Below are 14,603 nucleotides of genomic sequence, written 5' to 3' on the forward strand. Positions count from 1 at the left end.
TATACCAAATCATCATTTTCTCTTATTCAACCTATTTCCTCTCATCTATGTCTTTACAACACGTTCATCTCTTTACCCTCATTGTTCCACATTCATGTAACAACACCCTCGCTAATGTGCCAAGTCACACATATATGAACTTTTGTATAAGCTTCTTCTCTTGATTATGTCAATCATATTTAAGTTTTGTTGCCTTCATTATCTTTTGCATTTAATTCAATGTACCCCTTTCATTGCTTCTATCTTGCATTCTCACAAGACAATGTTGTTCTAAGGACTTTTGAGTGGCCTCAAGGCTACTTAGCAAAAATTTATTGAGTTTTGAGGCTTTCAAGAGACACCTTTCACAACAAATTTTGTCAAGCTATCCATTGTTGGATAATCAGCTAAACTAGTCTTCTTGTGCTACCGTAGGAGCCATTTTGACTCAATCTAGTGCTTTTGGTCTTGGCTAGTGAGAACAACAAGAGATAAGCGTAAGAGCACAACAATTATATCAATTGTACTTATATAATGAGAAAGAAATACTAAAAGGGATGCCGAGATTTGGGGCCAATCCTTTTTGCATACCCAAGTACAAGAGCATTTTAACTCCATTGTTTGATCTTGTATTTCTACTACTAAATTTCCATCTTCAACATTAAGTGCTCATGTGTTAGAAACTTCTTTCACATGATGGTTAAGATCACTCCATACTTGACTTTTTATGCATTGATTTATCAATCACAAGTTACTTTAATTGCTCAAAGTCACAAGTTCTTGGTTAATCACAATTGGTTGTTCAATTGCATGGTTGTTAAACATGCATGCAAGATATACAAGCAATTTCCATGAAAGAGAGAGAACTATGCGTGTCAATCAACTTGAGGTATGGTTTTTAACCCACATTATATATACTTTGGAGGGGCAATGTACTAAAACTTTAGCAATGTGTGCATGTATCTTCTCTATTAAAAACTATTTTTGAGTATCTCTTAGTCTTCTTACTTGTTATCTAGTAATACTATGGTGTATGCTCTTTAGAGATGTCATTGGATATTAATTTTATCCTAAAGTTATTGTTCATCTAAGTTGGGGTTATCTTTAGCTAAGTACGCTACTTCTAACATGGAGAATGTAATACAAGCTCAAAGCAAACAATGCAAAACTCTGCATGGGTTGAAGGAATATGAGATCAAGCTACAATGACACATAAGAAGAATATAAAAGCTTGAGAGCAGTCCTTCACTTGTGCATGCAAATCATCAACAAGTCAAAAGACATTCTTAAGTCATGGAGAGATCTATCAAACCATTGGCCCTTACACATTGTGGCTTCAACACTAGATAGTAACTAGGGATTGCAAGGCACACAAACCATTCAAGCTTCTTTAAATACAAACCAATCGAGCTTCTATAAATACAAGCCACTCAAGGCACACAAACCACTCAAGCCACTATAATTACAAGCCCAAGGCAAATAGATCAAGCTAAATTTTCAAGAAGGGTGGAGCTTGAGAACTCTCCTTCACTTGCCCATCTATATCACCAAGTCAAAGGTTTCCTTAGGCATGGAGATCTATCGAGCCATTAGCTGTTGGAACACATCTACTAGCTTCAAAAATGGGTTGTAAAGGCTGCAAAGGACTGAAACACTTGAGAGTCTATAATGCAAGCATGCATTGGGAAACGTAAGCATTGTTTGTTAGCTTCATGACGGTGGAGCTATTATGTGTTAGAAACTAGGAGAACTAGAGCATCTCACATGTCAATCAACACATTAATCTGGACAAATATCCTAGACTATTAATTCGGGTAATCGCCAAGCATTCTGACCTTTTGACGTATCACTTGCTGGCCCTTATCTCGGGGCACATAGCAAGAGCCCTAGAACTTTGAAGGTATTCTCTTTTATCAACAAGTAACTTAAGCGAACGCATTCTATTATGTACTCTCCTTTTAAGCTTCTTGTGCTTCATAGCGTTCCAATCATTTTGCCTCAGTTATTGTCTCCTTTTGATGGTTGCAACAGTCACAAAGTAGCTAGCTATAAAGAATGTATTGTACATGATCATGGTAGTTTGGATTCTTCATTTGAGCTGTCGTCTCAGTTGCTTACCTGGCTTGTGAAAAAGTTGGGATGGAGTTTGATATATTATTTCAATAAATTTAGAGCGCTGGCCAATCCAGTGAAGGATCGATCCAAAATATAACAAGGCCTATTTTGCTGTTGGCTCCATTTTCAGCCGCGCCACAAGCCTCCTGATGTTGGTATTGCAGTGACCATTCATTGGATTGCACCCTGCTAGCACAGCATCGCAGTGCTAGTGCAGTATTTTCGAAGCAAGCAAATTCCCCAGACATGCTTCAATAAGTTCAAAGGAAGCACTACATACAACTGGAATTCTGACCCAAACAAACCTACATAAGACTAGTATGAAAAGACCAACGAGGGTCAGGAACAGTTCCGAGGATCTCCACTCATTATGTACCATCCGTTTTTTTTGGAGCTCGAAATCCAATCATATCTCTATATTATGTGAAGTAAGCTCCTTACCCTAACCAAGAAGTATCAACAAGTATGGTCACTGAATACTGCAGATTGTTCCAACTGATGCAACATGGTGCTAGTTAAAAACGCTCACTACCCTGGCACAACTAAATGCTGCTGCTGTTCTCTTCCTCAATCCCTTATTCTCCTCTGACAGGAAACGGACTTATTAAGCCTTGCCGGAAGCAGAACTCTAAAGCAACCCCTGCAAAGGCAAACACAACAAAACTCTCTCCTGCGAGGAAGCATGCTTGAAGCAGCTTTTGTGCTGCACTGCCAGGGGTATCAAACAACAGCAGTAGCCCCAGAGCATCAATTTGACCAAGTCCTACAGCAACATGTAAATAGCAAGTCAGAGGCTTCTCTACAACTCAGGACCATCAATGTGTACATCAGTACATGAATGTGCAGTGATACCACACAGAACTGTCTATGCATCCTTTAAAAAAAATTCAACCATTTCATACCTCTCACCAGGGCGAATGCTGCTACACAACCAAACTTTAGCTGTGTATTTCCAAGATCCCTCCTGATCGCATAGCGGTAAGTTAGTCCGAACAATGCAGAGCTCACAAACACCAAGCCTGCACTCAGGGATAGCTCTAAGGCAGCATTCTGCTGTAAGGTTGGATGGACAAGGAACCATGGAATGCTTGCCATAGTCCCTGCCAAAGCAGAGACGGCAGCTGCCTTGCCTGACTCCATGCGCTCCCTGTCCTCCTGTATTATGGAGCCTATCTCTGTGTCCCATTTGCCCCAGGCACTGCTTCCTGCACGAGCCTGAACCAGTACGCGCTCTGCTTGCTTGACATCAGCTTCTGCCGAGAGCACCTCTCGCTCGCATTCTGCGACCTTGACATCTCCACCAGGGAAGGAAGGATAACAATAAGCGCGAGGCTCCAAGGCTGTTTCCAGCAGCAGAAAACCCTAGAAAAGCTTCCACAAAGGGGAGAGAGCGAAGAAGTACCAATGAGCTCGCGGCATCAATGAAGTCCATGGTATCATCAGCCCTAGCCCTCCGCTCCATCTCCTCGAGCGCTTCGAGCTCCTTCCGGGCTCTGGCGACGCGCTCTGCGGCAGCATTCAGGTCTTTCCACAGAGCAGCATCATCGTCTCCAAGGACATTTTGCAACTCTCCCTCCAGCGTCAAACTTTCACCTTCTCCTGTAGTTTTCCTGCTGCTGCCGCTGCTGCTTCCTGCTTCACCATACTTGCCCCCGTCGTCATCGTTGACAGAGCCCGCACCACCATCATCCCTGCTTACGCGGCCCTTCAATCTGTGCCTTATTGAAGCTACTGCCAATCCTCCGGGGCGCAAGCCAGGCAGCACGGCAGCGTGCAGGGCCGGCGGTAGCAAGCAAGAAGCTGTAGCCAGAGCAGCCATCACCAGAGCCAAGCAGATTCGCATAATAAATTGATTTAACACTGGCCATCAACACACGATAAATTCACATAAATATGAAATATATCAAACAAAGGAGATGATATCGATTTTTTTTGCGAGTATTATTATGTACATGGTACTAGGTAGTGTGCTCAACTAGCACTAGCCTAGTTAGCTTCAAAACAACAGGTCTAGTGGAGCTCTCTTACCCAAGTACTCTCAGAGCTAGGTTGCACCATGGGGTAGCACAGGACTCGTTGAGGTGTAAGGTGAGCGGGGTGAATTTCAACCCACACTCACCCTATTCCCACCGTCAAGAAAGAGGGTTCCCAAGAGACTATGCTAACAGGGTGAAGGCTATAGAGGCTTTTTGATTGGATGATGTCCGTTGCACTAACATACCTTTTCGTCAACCAAATCCATAGAGCCAACTGAAATTTTTTCTAACAATAGTTTCCCACCCTGAATTATCCTCATCAGTGCTTCATTAATTCTATCACCAAATTCCTTCACCCCTTCAACCTATGGTGCGACTTCAAGATAACATATTATGGTGGTGGCTGAGCTGAGTCACCCCGCTCATGGCCCAACGCTTTTTAGTCACCAAGAAGAAACCTCACAAAATCTATCAACCGAGTTAACACGGGCCTAGGCAACCCCTTTAAAAAGCTTTTTGTTCGACCCTCCAAAAGGGAACAAAGGCTACATTCATTCTATCTTTAACTCCTAATAAGAGGGCTTGCTTCTAAGTGGCATCATCATGAAAATTTGAAGTCAATAGCAAGTTTTGAACATTTTCCACAATGGTTAACACATTTGCATTCCCAAATTACATGATAAATAGTCTCTTCTCCTTGACATGACAAAGTGGGCACACCAAAGGAAATGGGGCCCGTTTCCTCAACCTTTCTCTCATAGATACCTCCTTTATCAGAATCTTCCATCAAAATAAATTAATCCTAAGAAAGGGGGAAGCCAATCAGACTTTCCTAATAGGCTTTTGCATTGTTTCAATTGATCAATGAGGATCTTTCAAGTTCCAATAATCTACAACCATTTGAATCCATATTGTGGGAACACAATGATTTCTCCTCTTAATTTTAGGGAAAGGAATATCAGTAAGTTGATAATTTTTCAAATTGGAATGCAACACAAACCTAGAAGAAGAAGGCCAATATTCTTTAGCAACATGTAGAGCCAATACAACCCTATCTCTCTCATCAAATGACTACCCAAACTTAAGAATCAACTCATTAGGAGGGTATCAATCAAGCTACCCAAGATCCCACAGGTCTCATCAAGCTTGGATACCCTTATCAAAAAAGGCATTTGAGAGCTTGGAGTTAACAAAAACTAATGATGGGCCTTCTTGAATTAGCAAACAATTGCACCAAATGGAGAGACCACAAGTCAATAGACCAAGCCATTGGCTATATCACTTGAGGTAACACAATAGACTAGGCCTTGGGTAATATCATTTGTGGTCCACAATTGTCAAATTTTACAAGTAGTGACTTGGCCATAAATCGATCCCACCAAGAAAACTCCATGCTTGAGATCTTAGAGGAATTGATCCAACATCTATGAAAAATAGCCCATGGATGAGAGGCCTCCAAATTGCACATCCGTTTAGTAGCAAAGGAGAGAGGATGATCAAATAGTTTAGCAATCCCTAACCTATGAGCTTCTTCCTTGAAGTCACTTGTTGCCAACTGATAGAATGCCAAACCTTCTTGTCCCCATTATACTAAAGGAAATCACTTAATAGCTTTTCAATCTTCTTCCAAGTAGACTTACAAATGGAAAAGCTAAAGCCACAAAGAACCATAATGATTGAAGGATATATTAGAGCACAATCAACCTTCTAGCAAAGGAGAGAGAGAATGAGTTCTAGTGTGCCAATTTGCCATTAATATTTTCAAACAACAAGGCAAATCTCCAAATCTTTGATTGGATACCAATACCAATAGGACGTCCCAAATATCTCAAAATTCTCTCTAGGCCAATATCCTTTAAATGCAACTTCTGTAGAAAGTTGCCATCATCCTTGAAGTGGAGGTGAAAATCCTCAATCTTCAAAATGTTGACTTTAGAGTATGAAACTGCACAAAATTCTTCATGCATACTAAATAAGTTAGCTAGGCTAGATTCCCCTTCTTGTATAATATTAGCATTGTCATCCACAAACACTTGCTCATTAAAACTAGAGCCACTAGGAAACGAGAGGCCTTTGAGCAGTTTTTTTTTTCACTAGAAATCCATATTATGAAGTAAAGAATCAAATATAAGAGCAAATAACAATAGAGCCAAGGGGCATCCTTGCCTTACCAATCACTTTAAGGGAGAGGAGTCCTAAAAATAGCCATTAATACAAACAGAAGCTAAGGCATTAGTAGAGAAAAGGGATCCTCACTAATGTAGAGAAATAAGGGCAAACCCAACTTTGGCTAGGGTCAACAAAATAAAGTCCCAATTTACCCTATCATAAGCCTTATTCAAATCAACATTAACCAACATGAATTTCTCATTTTTTAGAGAGATGGTAGGATCAATAGACACCACTGGATTGAGGATGGGGCATCATGAATCTTTCACCCTTACACAAAATCAAATCGCTTTTTTGTGTATGATAGCTACCAAAATGCTCTTGACTTTGCAAGTCAAAGCCTTCATAAGCACCTTATAGGCAACATTAACTAGAGCTATAAGCCTCCAATCCTTGCAATAGATCCTTCTAGCACACTTGGGGATTAACTTGATTAGCCTAGCATTGACTTAAGCAAACCTTTCCCCATGTCTACACACATCATTTAGCATCTTTGACGAATCATTGTGCCAAATGTCCTAATATGCTTGGAACAAGCCATCTTTTCCCATTAATTTATTCATTTCCGTGCAATTGACCACATGAAGGAGCATCTTTAGAAAATGGCCTATCTAGGAAGTCAATCCTAGATGGAGAGATGATTGTGGGCATTTTGAAGGAGCATCTTTGGAAAATGGCCTATCTAGTAAGGCAATCCTAGATGGAGAGATGATTGTGGGCATTCATTCCAAAAAAAGCAAAGCTATATCATAATAATCTTTCTCCATAATGGAATCCAAACTAACAATGCTAGAGAGAAAATTGGAAAGCATAGCATCAATCTTCTTATCTCCTTCGTGTTTGACTCCATCACCATCTACTACTTCTAGAATGGTGTCCTAGGATTTCTTCATCTTTATAGCTTTGAAGAACACTAGAGATGGAGAGTTTCCTACCTTGAACCATTGAATTCAAGAGTGAATTCTTGCACTATTGAGTTGGGTGTTTGCATGAGCTTCCAAAAAAGCCTCAACCTCTTGTATGAGATTAAGAGTAATTTCATCCTGAATGCCAATGCCAATGCTAACAATAACAATAAGACTATTGCAAACCTTGACTGCAAATAGGAACAACTTCCTTCTCTATCGACATTGCCCCCTACCATAGTTCATATGACTTCGAATAGCAACAACAATCTTGCAGCTCAAGTTTGCATAGGGTCCCCAAAGCTACTAATAAATGACTAGGCATTAGCAATACATTTCTTGATAGCATTATATATTATATTGTCAAAGGAGTTATAAAAATTATGATGACTACTATTAATGGTAGTACTTTCACACTTAGGAATGCTTTCTATGTGTCTAAGATAAAAAAGAATTTGAAGTGTCAATTTTTGCACTTGTGAAGATTGTCTTGATTGTAAAGTTTGTTGATGATAGATGTACAATTCATGATCTCCCTTATGGGTGATATGATTATTACATCTAGTTCACTATACCATGGGCTATATAAGCTCAATAACTATGGGGAATGTGTGGAAGACATGGCATGTGTTGTTATAGATTTGCAGATAGTTTCAAATACAAAACTTTGGCATCCATGTTTTGTTCATCTAAATGTTGCTAGTTTGCTATGTCTACTTAAATCTGATATGGCGTCTTCATCATCTACTCTTGAGACACCTAGAAAATGCATTTGTGAAGATTGCATATTGGGTAAAATGCAATGTGTTTCATTTCCAAAAGATGATCTAGTGAGAGTTGTTCTCAAACTAGAGCTTGTACACAATAATGTTTTGTGATCTAATGCAAATAACATCTTTTACCAACTACTTGTACTCCGTGATTTTCACTGATGACAACTCTTGGCATGCATGGATATATGGTTTAAAAGCTAAAGTCCGAAGTGTTTTTGTGCTTCAAGAAATTTGTAAGCATGGCTAAAAATTTGTCAGAATGTAAAGTGGGCACCCTTTGTTCTAATCAGGGGGAGTATATGTTTAGGGAATGTAATTGATGTTCACTTTTTCATCTCACATATAAGTAGGTTTATGCATAGCCTAGGCACTAAGTTCAAGTAGTGAAATGGATCTTTTGTTACTTAAGTGGTACTTAAAACCTTGGTTGCTCTATCCCAAGGGAGGATCATTACCATCAGATTTACATGCTTTCTTGTATTCTAGTTAGTTGTTATAATACTTGCGTCTATAAATGGTCTTGCTTCATGCTTGGCAACTCATGCATATTGTGGTTGAGCAAGAAGTAGCTCACTATGGCCACCTAGTTGTGAAGCTAAGTACAATGAAACTTTCACAAATACAATTGAGTGTGTTTGACTAAAATGTCTCTTGGTTGATTTGGGTAATGGATAGTCATAGGCCACGACTACCTTCATTGAAAGTTAGAGTGCATTGTTAGTTGCATGGAATCCAGTGTTCCATGTATGTACTAAGCACATTGAGGTGCACTATGAGTATAAAGGGAGAGACTCTTTGTCAAGATGGGAGTATATTTGATTGTATAGATCTATTCCATACAGATTGAGACCTCAAGCTTGGTTCACAATCGAGGTTTAACCATAAGAACCATAGCAACAACATTATGTAATGTACCTTTTATTGTCTCATTAAAAGAAAGAGAAGCACATGATCTTGATACATTTGTAACACCTTTATGAAAATTAATGGAGGATGTAGAAATATTGTGACCTTGTATGCTTCTTAACCTTCAACTAGCTCATTCCTTGCTATTGGGGTTGATAAGAAAGGTAGAGAAATTGAGCCCCATTCTTGGCTCTATATAGTTTTCAAAGGACGACTTTTTTAGATTTACTACTATTAAGAGTGTATTGATGGGGAGATGCTTATACCACATGACTTATTGTTTTTGTGCTAGCTAGATTAAGGGATTACACATGATAACTAAGCTTTATGAATGTTCTATGGAAGCTTTGCTTGCAATACATTCTTTGTAGTGGAGAGCCTTGAATGGGTCGATTCCATAATCAAAGAAGCAAAACAATTATTTCTAGTTATTGGAGCACGTGTTTCTATTAGAGTTTGAGTCAATACAAGGGTTGTTTGAGGGATGATCCTAGAGCCACAACATGATTTTGAGGAAACACAAGAAAGCTTAGTTCATCAAGATTAGTTGCTCTTCAACTATTTTTGCAAGTCCAAAGAAGCCAAGTCTCCAATTATTGATTAAAAATTTGAAATGATCAAACAAATGAAGACCATACTCGTAGACAACTATAAAGACATGGTTCCAATAACTATTTTGTAATGAGGTTTAGGGCAGGAGAAGTGTACAAAGATCAACAAAATCATGCTCCTTGTGAGGCTACATGGGGTGGGGAGGGTGAAGCCCTTCATGATGCTAGGAGGCATATTCCACGGTGGATTTCATGAGACCACAGTGGATTCCGTGAGTTTTTTATTCCACGATGGATTCCGTGAGGTTTTGTGATGGATTTAGTAAAACTATATTTATTTGATGGGGCTTGTACATAAGGTGGATTCCTTGTGCTGAAGTTGACAGGGACGCCTGTCCTTTTCGAGCGTCATGTTAATTTAATGTGCGTGTGGGTGACTCCACATCGGGTGATTCCGCAAAATACAACGTTTATGAGTTTAGAGTGTACTCATATTAAATTAAAGTTAGGACATAGTTTCAGCCTATTTATTTATTTTGTAGCTAAAGACTGCTAGGTATTCACTATTGTTTGTTTATTTTATTTATAAACAATTGTGAATGCTTCAGTTGATGTGTAGAGCAGGCAGTAGTGGCTTTGGGTAGCATTGGGCATTAGCATAAGTCCAAGCGTAAATTTTATTATTAAAACTATTACTCTATTTGTAAGTTATAAGTTTAAATTTCTTTAGTAATAATTAGATTATTGTCCTTAGTACTATTAATTTATTTGTTTTTAAATATATATTATTTTAGAATATGAGATTTAAGATATGCTTTTATTGAATAAGCTTTCTTTATGGAATACTTGTTATTTTCTTAATGTGGTTAAGTTTAGAAGGGTTTTCTAGCTTTCTTTATAAAAGCAACAAGATTATGCGCAAAACAGGATAACAAGGTGAAAACTTAGTTTTTTCGTTTCTCCCTTATCTGGAAGCGAAATTCAGAGCTTCAAGAGTTGTTTTGGGAGTTTTGGCACGCTCTAGGTGCGACGGTGATGTCAAAACATCAAGATTTAGAGCAAAAATTTTCTACATTAACTGCAACATGTTACATGATACCTCTCGACTCTTAAAACTCTGTATTTCAATTGATATTTGTACTTCATTTGTAATTCTAATAGCCAAATCTTTGGCAGATATGAAGAAATAGATTTTAGCTCAAGTAAATCCCAATGTGAAGGGCGTTTATAATGTTAGCCATCTTGTTAGTGAGATAGGATCAATTGAAGCATCTAGTCAAAGGAATCCCACACCTCCACCATCCAATAGTTGGTGTGGGAAATGTCATGGTTTTGGGCATTTAGCAATAGAATGCTCCACACCAAGTAGATATGTATGTAGATATCCATGTAAAACTATAATATATAATTAAGGATGAAAAACCATGGCTTTTGCCATGGGGGAGGTTGGGCCCAATCGTGTGTTTTTCTCTTGTCTTTCTCAATCTATTGAGTTATTCAAATCTTCTTATGCATTATAATGTTGTTTGTATTTAATAATTGAGATGTTTGATTTATTAGATTTTTTCACTAAATTCTTTGTTTATGATTGAGATTTTATTTGCTAGATTTACCACATGTTCTGCTTTGCAACACTTCATTTGCCACACATGCAACTGAGAGAGAAAATGGCCCTCTCTTAAGCATAAATGATAAAGAATAATCCCTTACATGATACACACATTCAAACATAGTGCAATAGAAGCTTTAGCTATGGCATCTGCAAAAGCAAACAACCCTTGTTACCACCACAAAGTGGACGACCCCTACTACCTTGAATGTATACCTGAATGCCCATACACACATGCATAGAGAGAGAGGGAGGGAGGGAGGGAGGGAGGGAGGGAGAGAGGCTTTTTTGGGATTGGTAGAACTAGAGGTAAATACTAAAGCTAGAACAAAAAAGAAAATTTTTGATGGTTAAATTTTTTATTTTTCCAAAAAATATTGTTTCTCTTGGTTTAGAGTGCATGATTTACTCCCACGTAAGATGGGAGAGAGGCCTAATATTTATTTGATTCTAAGAGTGTCTTCTCATCGACCTCTTACAAATGCATGGAAGGAATTTTTGAGCCAAAATTAGAGTGTATCCAAAAATGTCTAGTTTTTGTCATGAGTTATATAGCTTTCACAATTTATTAAAAGTTTCCAAAATTTGTTATTCATTTCATAGGTGTTATTTGCTACAACTAGTTGCAATTTAAACAAAAATGCAAGACGTTGTTAGCCTAATCTTTGACCTTTAACATGCGGTGTGCTTGCTTAGTGAGAAGAAAAATTTACAAATTGTGCCATTGGTTTAAAATTCAAGGCATGAAATTGATCTAAAGTAGTACAAAACTTTCACACACATAATCAATCTTGATGTTATGATCCACTGGGTCTTATTAGTTCTAATAATAAAATGGGACAAAATGAGTACATTAGACTCCTCTTGGGTGATGAAGGTCTGAGGGAGAAGGACATCTGAGCTTCATTTCAACATTTTGAGTATGAATCCATTTGTTCTTTGCTATGTGTGTTCCATGCATGCAAGGAAAAAGGACTCCAAAAGACATCTCAGAGGAGGCTAGTTCACTCAAGGCCTTGAGATCGAATGGGTCTATTATGGAGGTTGAATCTTACACACAACAAGTAAAAAAATATACAAGTGGATTTTGAGGCTACCTTTAATGTTACAAATAGGTTTGATTAAGAAGATGAGAATGGACTCAAGGTTTGTCTTGTCGATGATGTCAAATAGTGTTGACCCCAATGAAGGGGAGTATCTAGAGAGGTAGCCAATAGATCAGGAACTTGAATTGTATGTAGGAGAGGTTATCTGTTGTAGGGGTTAAATGCAATTGTCAAAGCATAGAACACAACACACCAAGGGGGCAGCTTTGAGACTGCATCCTGGGGATTTTAACAGAGGAGTCAACTGCTCTGGACTGCGAGGTGTTGCCACCTTTTCCATACCTAGCTTCCCATCCAAGGTGTTTGCCACATTTTCTTAGAATGAGGCCTGTTATGACAGGGAATTTCTTCCTTTTCTCACATAACAATTCTTATTATTTGTTTTTTTTTTCAAATTTTTTTCTTTTCTTTGCCCTATTCCCGAGGGTATCTCCACCTTTTCTCAAAGAGCAAGTCAACATGATAGGGACCGAAGTCATTTTCTCTCATAATCTTTTTTTAAAATTTTTTTAAGGTAAATGGCAAAACACTATAGATCAGAACCAACCTCACCACGTCGCTTGGATTGAATAGGAGGGTAACCGAATAGAGGAAAGAGGTGGAGGTAAGGGGCTAAAAGAATAATGCCACCTCATTAGGATGAGAATGATAGCTATCAATAACAACATGAGAAGTAGTAAGGAGCGATGCCCAAGAGATAAAGAATCTATCTACTGTGATTGTTAGGATCCCCTGGGAGGGTAATACTTCTTCATGTAGGTAACCATTAATTAAGAAGGTATTATCAAAGGCATTGATGGCTTGCACTTGGATAGCAAAGCCGTTAGGGTTGACAATGAGTGCCTTGTAGGGGCCCATCTAACATTGTTGGAGCTTCCTTGGAAACTCACTAAAGCGTGAATCATATGTGATGACTAGGTCACCTTCCTTGAATTCTATGTACTTGATGAAGCTATCATGGTAAGCCTTTCATTGAGTCTGTGTGGCTTTCGTACATTGTAAGGCCATCTTGCGAGTTTTATCCTAACATTCCAAGTACAAGAGGTGGTGCTGCAAGGACTCATCATCTCCCAAGCACTCTGTGATATCCATCACAAAGAGGGTAGTTCTAACTTGATAGAGAAGATGGCTTCTACGTTGTACACTAGCTGGTTGCCCTGTAGCAGTCTCATGGGAGGTTCTCTATGCGTGAAGGGCCTCTGTAAGTCAATCGTCCCAATCACGATGATGTACAACAATCGTCCTTGTCAGGATTGAATGGATAATGCAGTTGGTAACTTCGACTTGGCTAGTTCTAGGGTAGTAGGATGTGGACTTGTGATGGTGGATCTTATAAAGCTCTATCAACTTTTCCATGATCTTGTTTAGAAAGTAAGTGCCTCCATCACTAACTAGCTCTAAGGGACTACCAAAATGGGCGATGATAGTGTCGTACAGAAACAGGGCTACGCTATTACTATCATCTTGTTTGAGAGCTTTGGCTTCACACCACTTCATCATATAGTTTGTACCTACCAAGATGTGCCGGTTCTACTTTCTTACGGGACTTATTGCGTGATTACCTACGAGAGTTACTGTGTGATTGCATGTGAGACTTAGGCTTGCCCCTAGTGAGCTATGAGTCTCTACCATGATTATTATTATTTTAATCATCTTTTCATTCCTCTACATTATAAAGTTTTGGCTTTATGCCCTCTAATTTCAATGGCTTGACTTGCTTCTTTTGCACCGATACTTGCCAAATTTGAGTCTTCAATACTAGAAGTTATTGACATCTAACTTCTCTATGTTGAAGATAGATAAGTGGTGCGAGAAGTGAGCTTTTTTTTGTAACCTCGAGTTTTATTCCACATAGGTCACTTGGTCCTTTTCTTTTGGACATATATCAAGCACCAATGTTGCTCCTCCATTGCCACCACCACCACCACCACATCTTACTCTCCCCTCCTCATTAGAGCCACAACCAATTCTCCTCTCTCTCTCTCTCCTCATATTTTGGGGACCAACCATTGATCAATAACATTATCACCACTAGCACCACCACTATACCACCACATCTTAGTCTCCTCCTCCTCATCAAAACCACAATTGATTTTCTCTCTCTCTCTCTCTCTCTCTCCTTGGAGACTCACAACATACATCTCCCTCTCCTCCTTCCCCTCAATAACACCCTCTTTCTATCTTTCTTTTTTTTACCCCCTACTCTCTCATCTCTCTCTCTCTCTCTAACAACACATTAGTAGTTCTCTCTCAATTTACTTACATCACTAGATTAAGCTTATGCATTTATTTTTATAATCTTATCATAATGTTAGTGGTTGAATTTCACATACACAAGTGATATCACACTCTATATACATTCACATCTCCCCTCTCTCAATTATTTGCATGTATGTTATAATTACATCATGTTGTATTAGTATTTCTATTGTGCACACATGAGCAAAACCAAATACACTTACACATTCCTCTCTCTCTCTCTCTCTCTCTCTCTCTCTCTCTCTCTCTCTCATA

At 38.8% G+C, this 14,603-nt stretch overlaps 1 protein-coding gene across 1 annotated transcript; it reads right to left on the minus strand.

The window, feature by feature from the left end:
• Positions 1-1,934: 1,934 nt before the first annotated feature.
• On the minus strand, positions 1,935-4,261 carry LOC148039175 (homer protein). The gene is made up of 4 exons (XM_087675070.1): positions 4,123-4,261; positions 3,497-3,954; positions 2,997-3,381; positions 1,935-2,857 (listed from the first exon to the last, which is right to left on the minus strand). Exons 2-4 carry the CDS (start codon positions 3,935-3,937, stop codon positions 2,670-2,672), a joined length of 1,014 nt encoding a protein of 337 aa, XP_087531196.1. The 5' UTR covers positions 3,938-3,954; positions 4,123-4,261; the 3' UTR covers positions 1,935-2,669.
• Between the last annotated feature and the right edge of the window lie 10,342 nt (positions 4,262-14,603).

Source organism: Lygodium microphyllum, chromosome 3 (assembly GCF_053477565.2).
Source record: "Lygodium microphyllum isolate KBCC chromosome 3, Lygodium_microphyllum_v1.1.10, whole genome shotgun sequence".
NCBI lineage: Eukaryota > Viridiplantae > Streptophyta > Polypodiopsida > Schizaeales > Lygodiaceae > Lygodium > Lygodium microphyllum.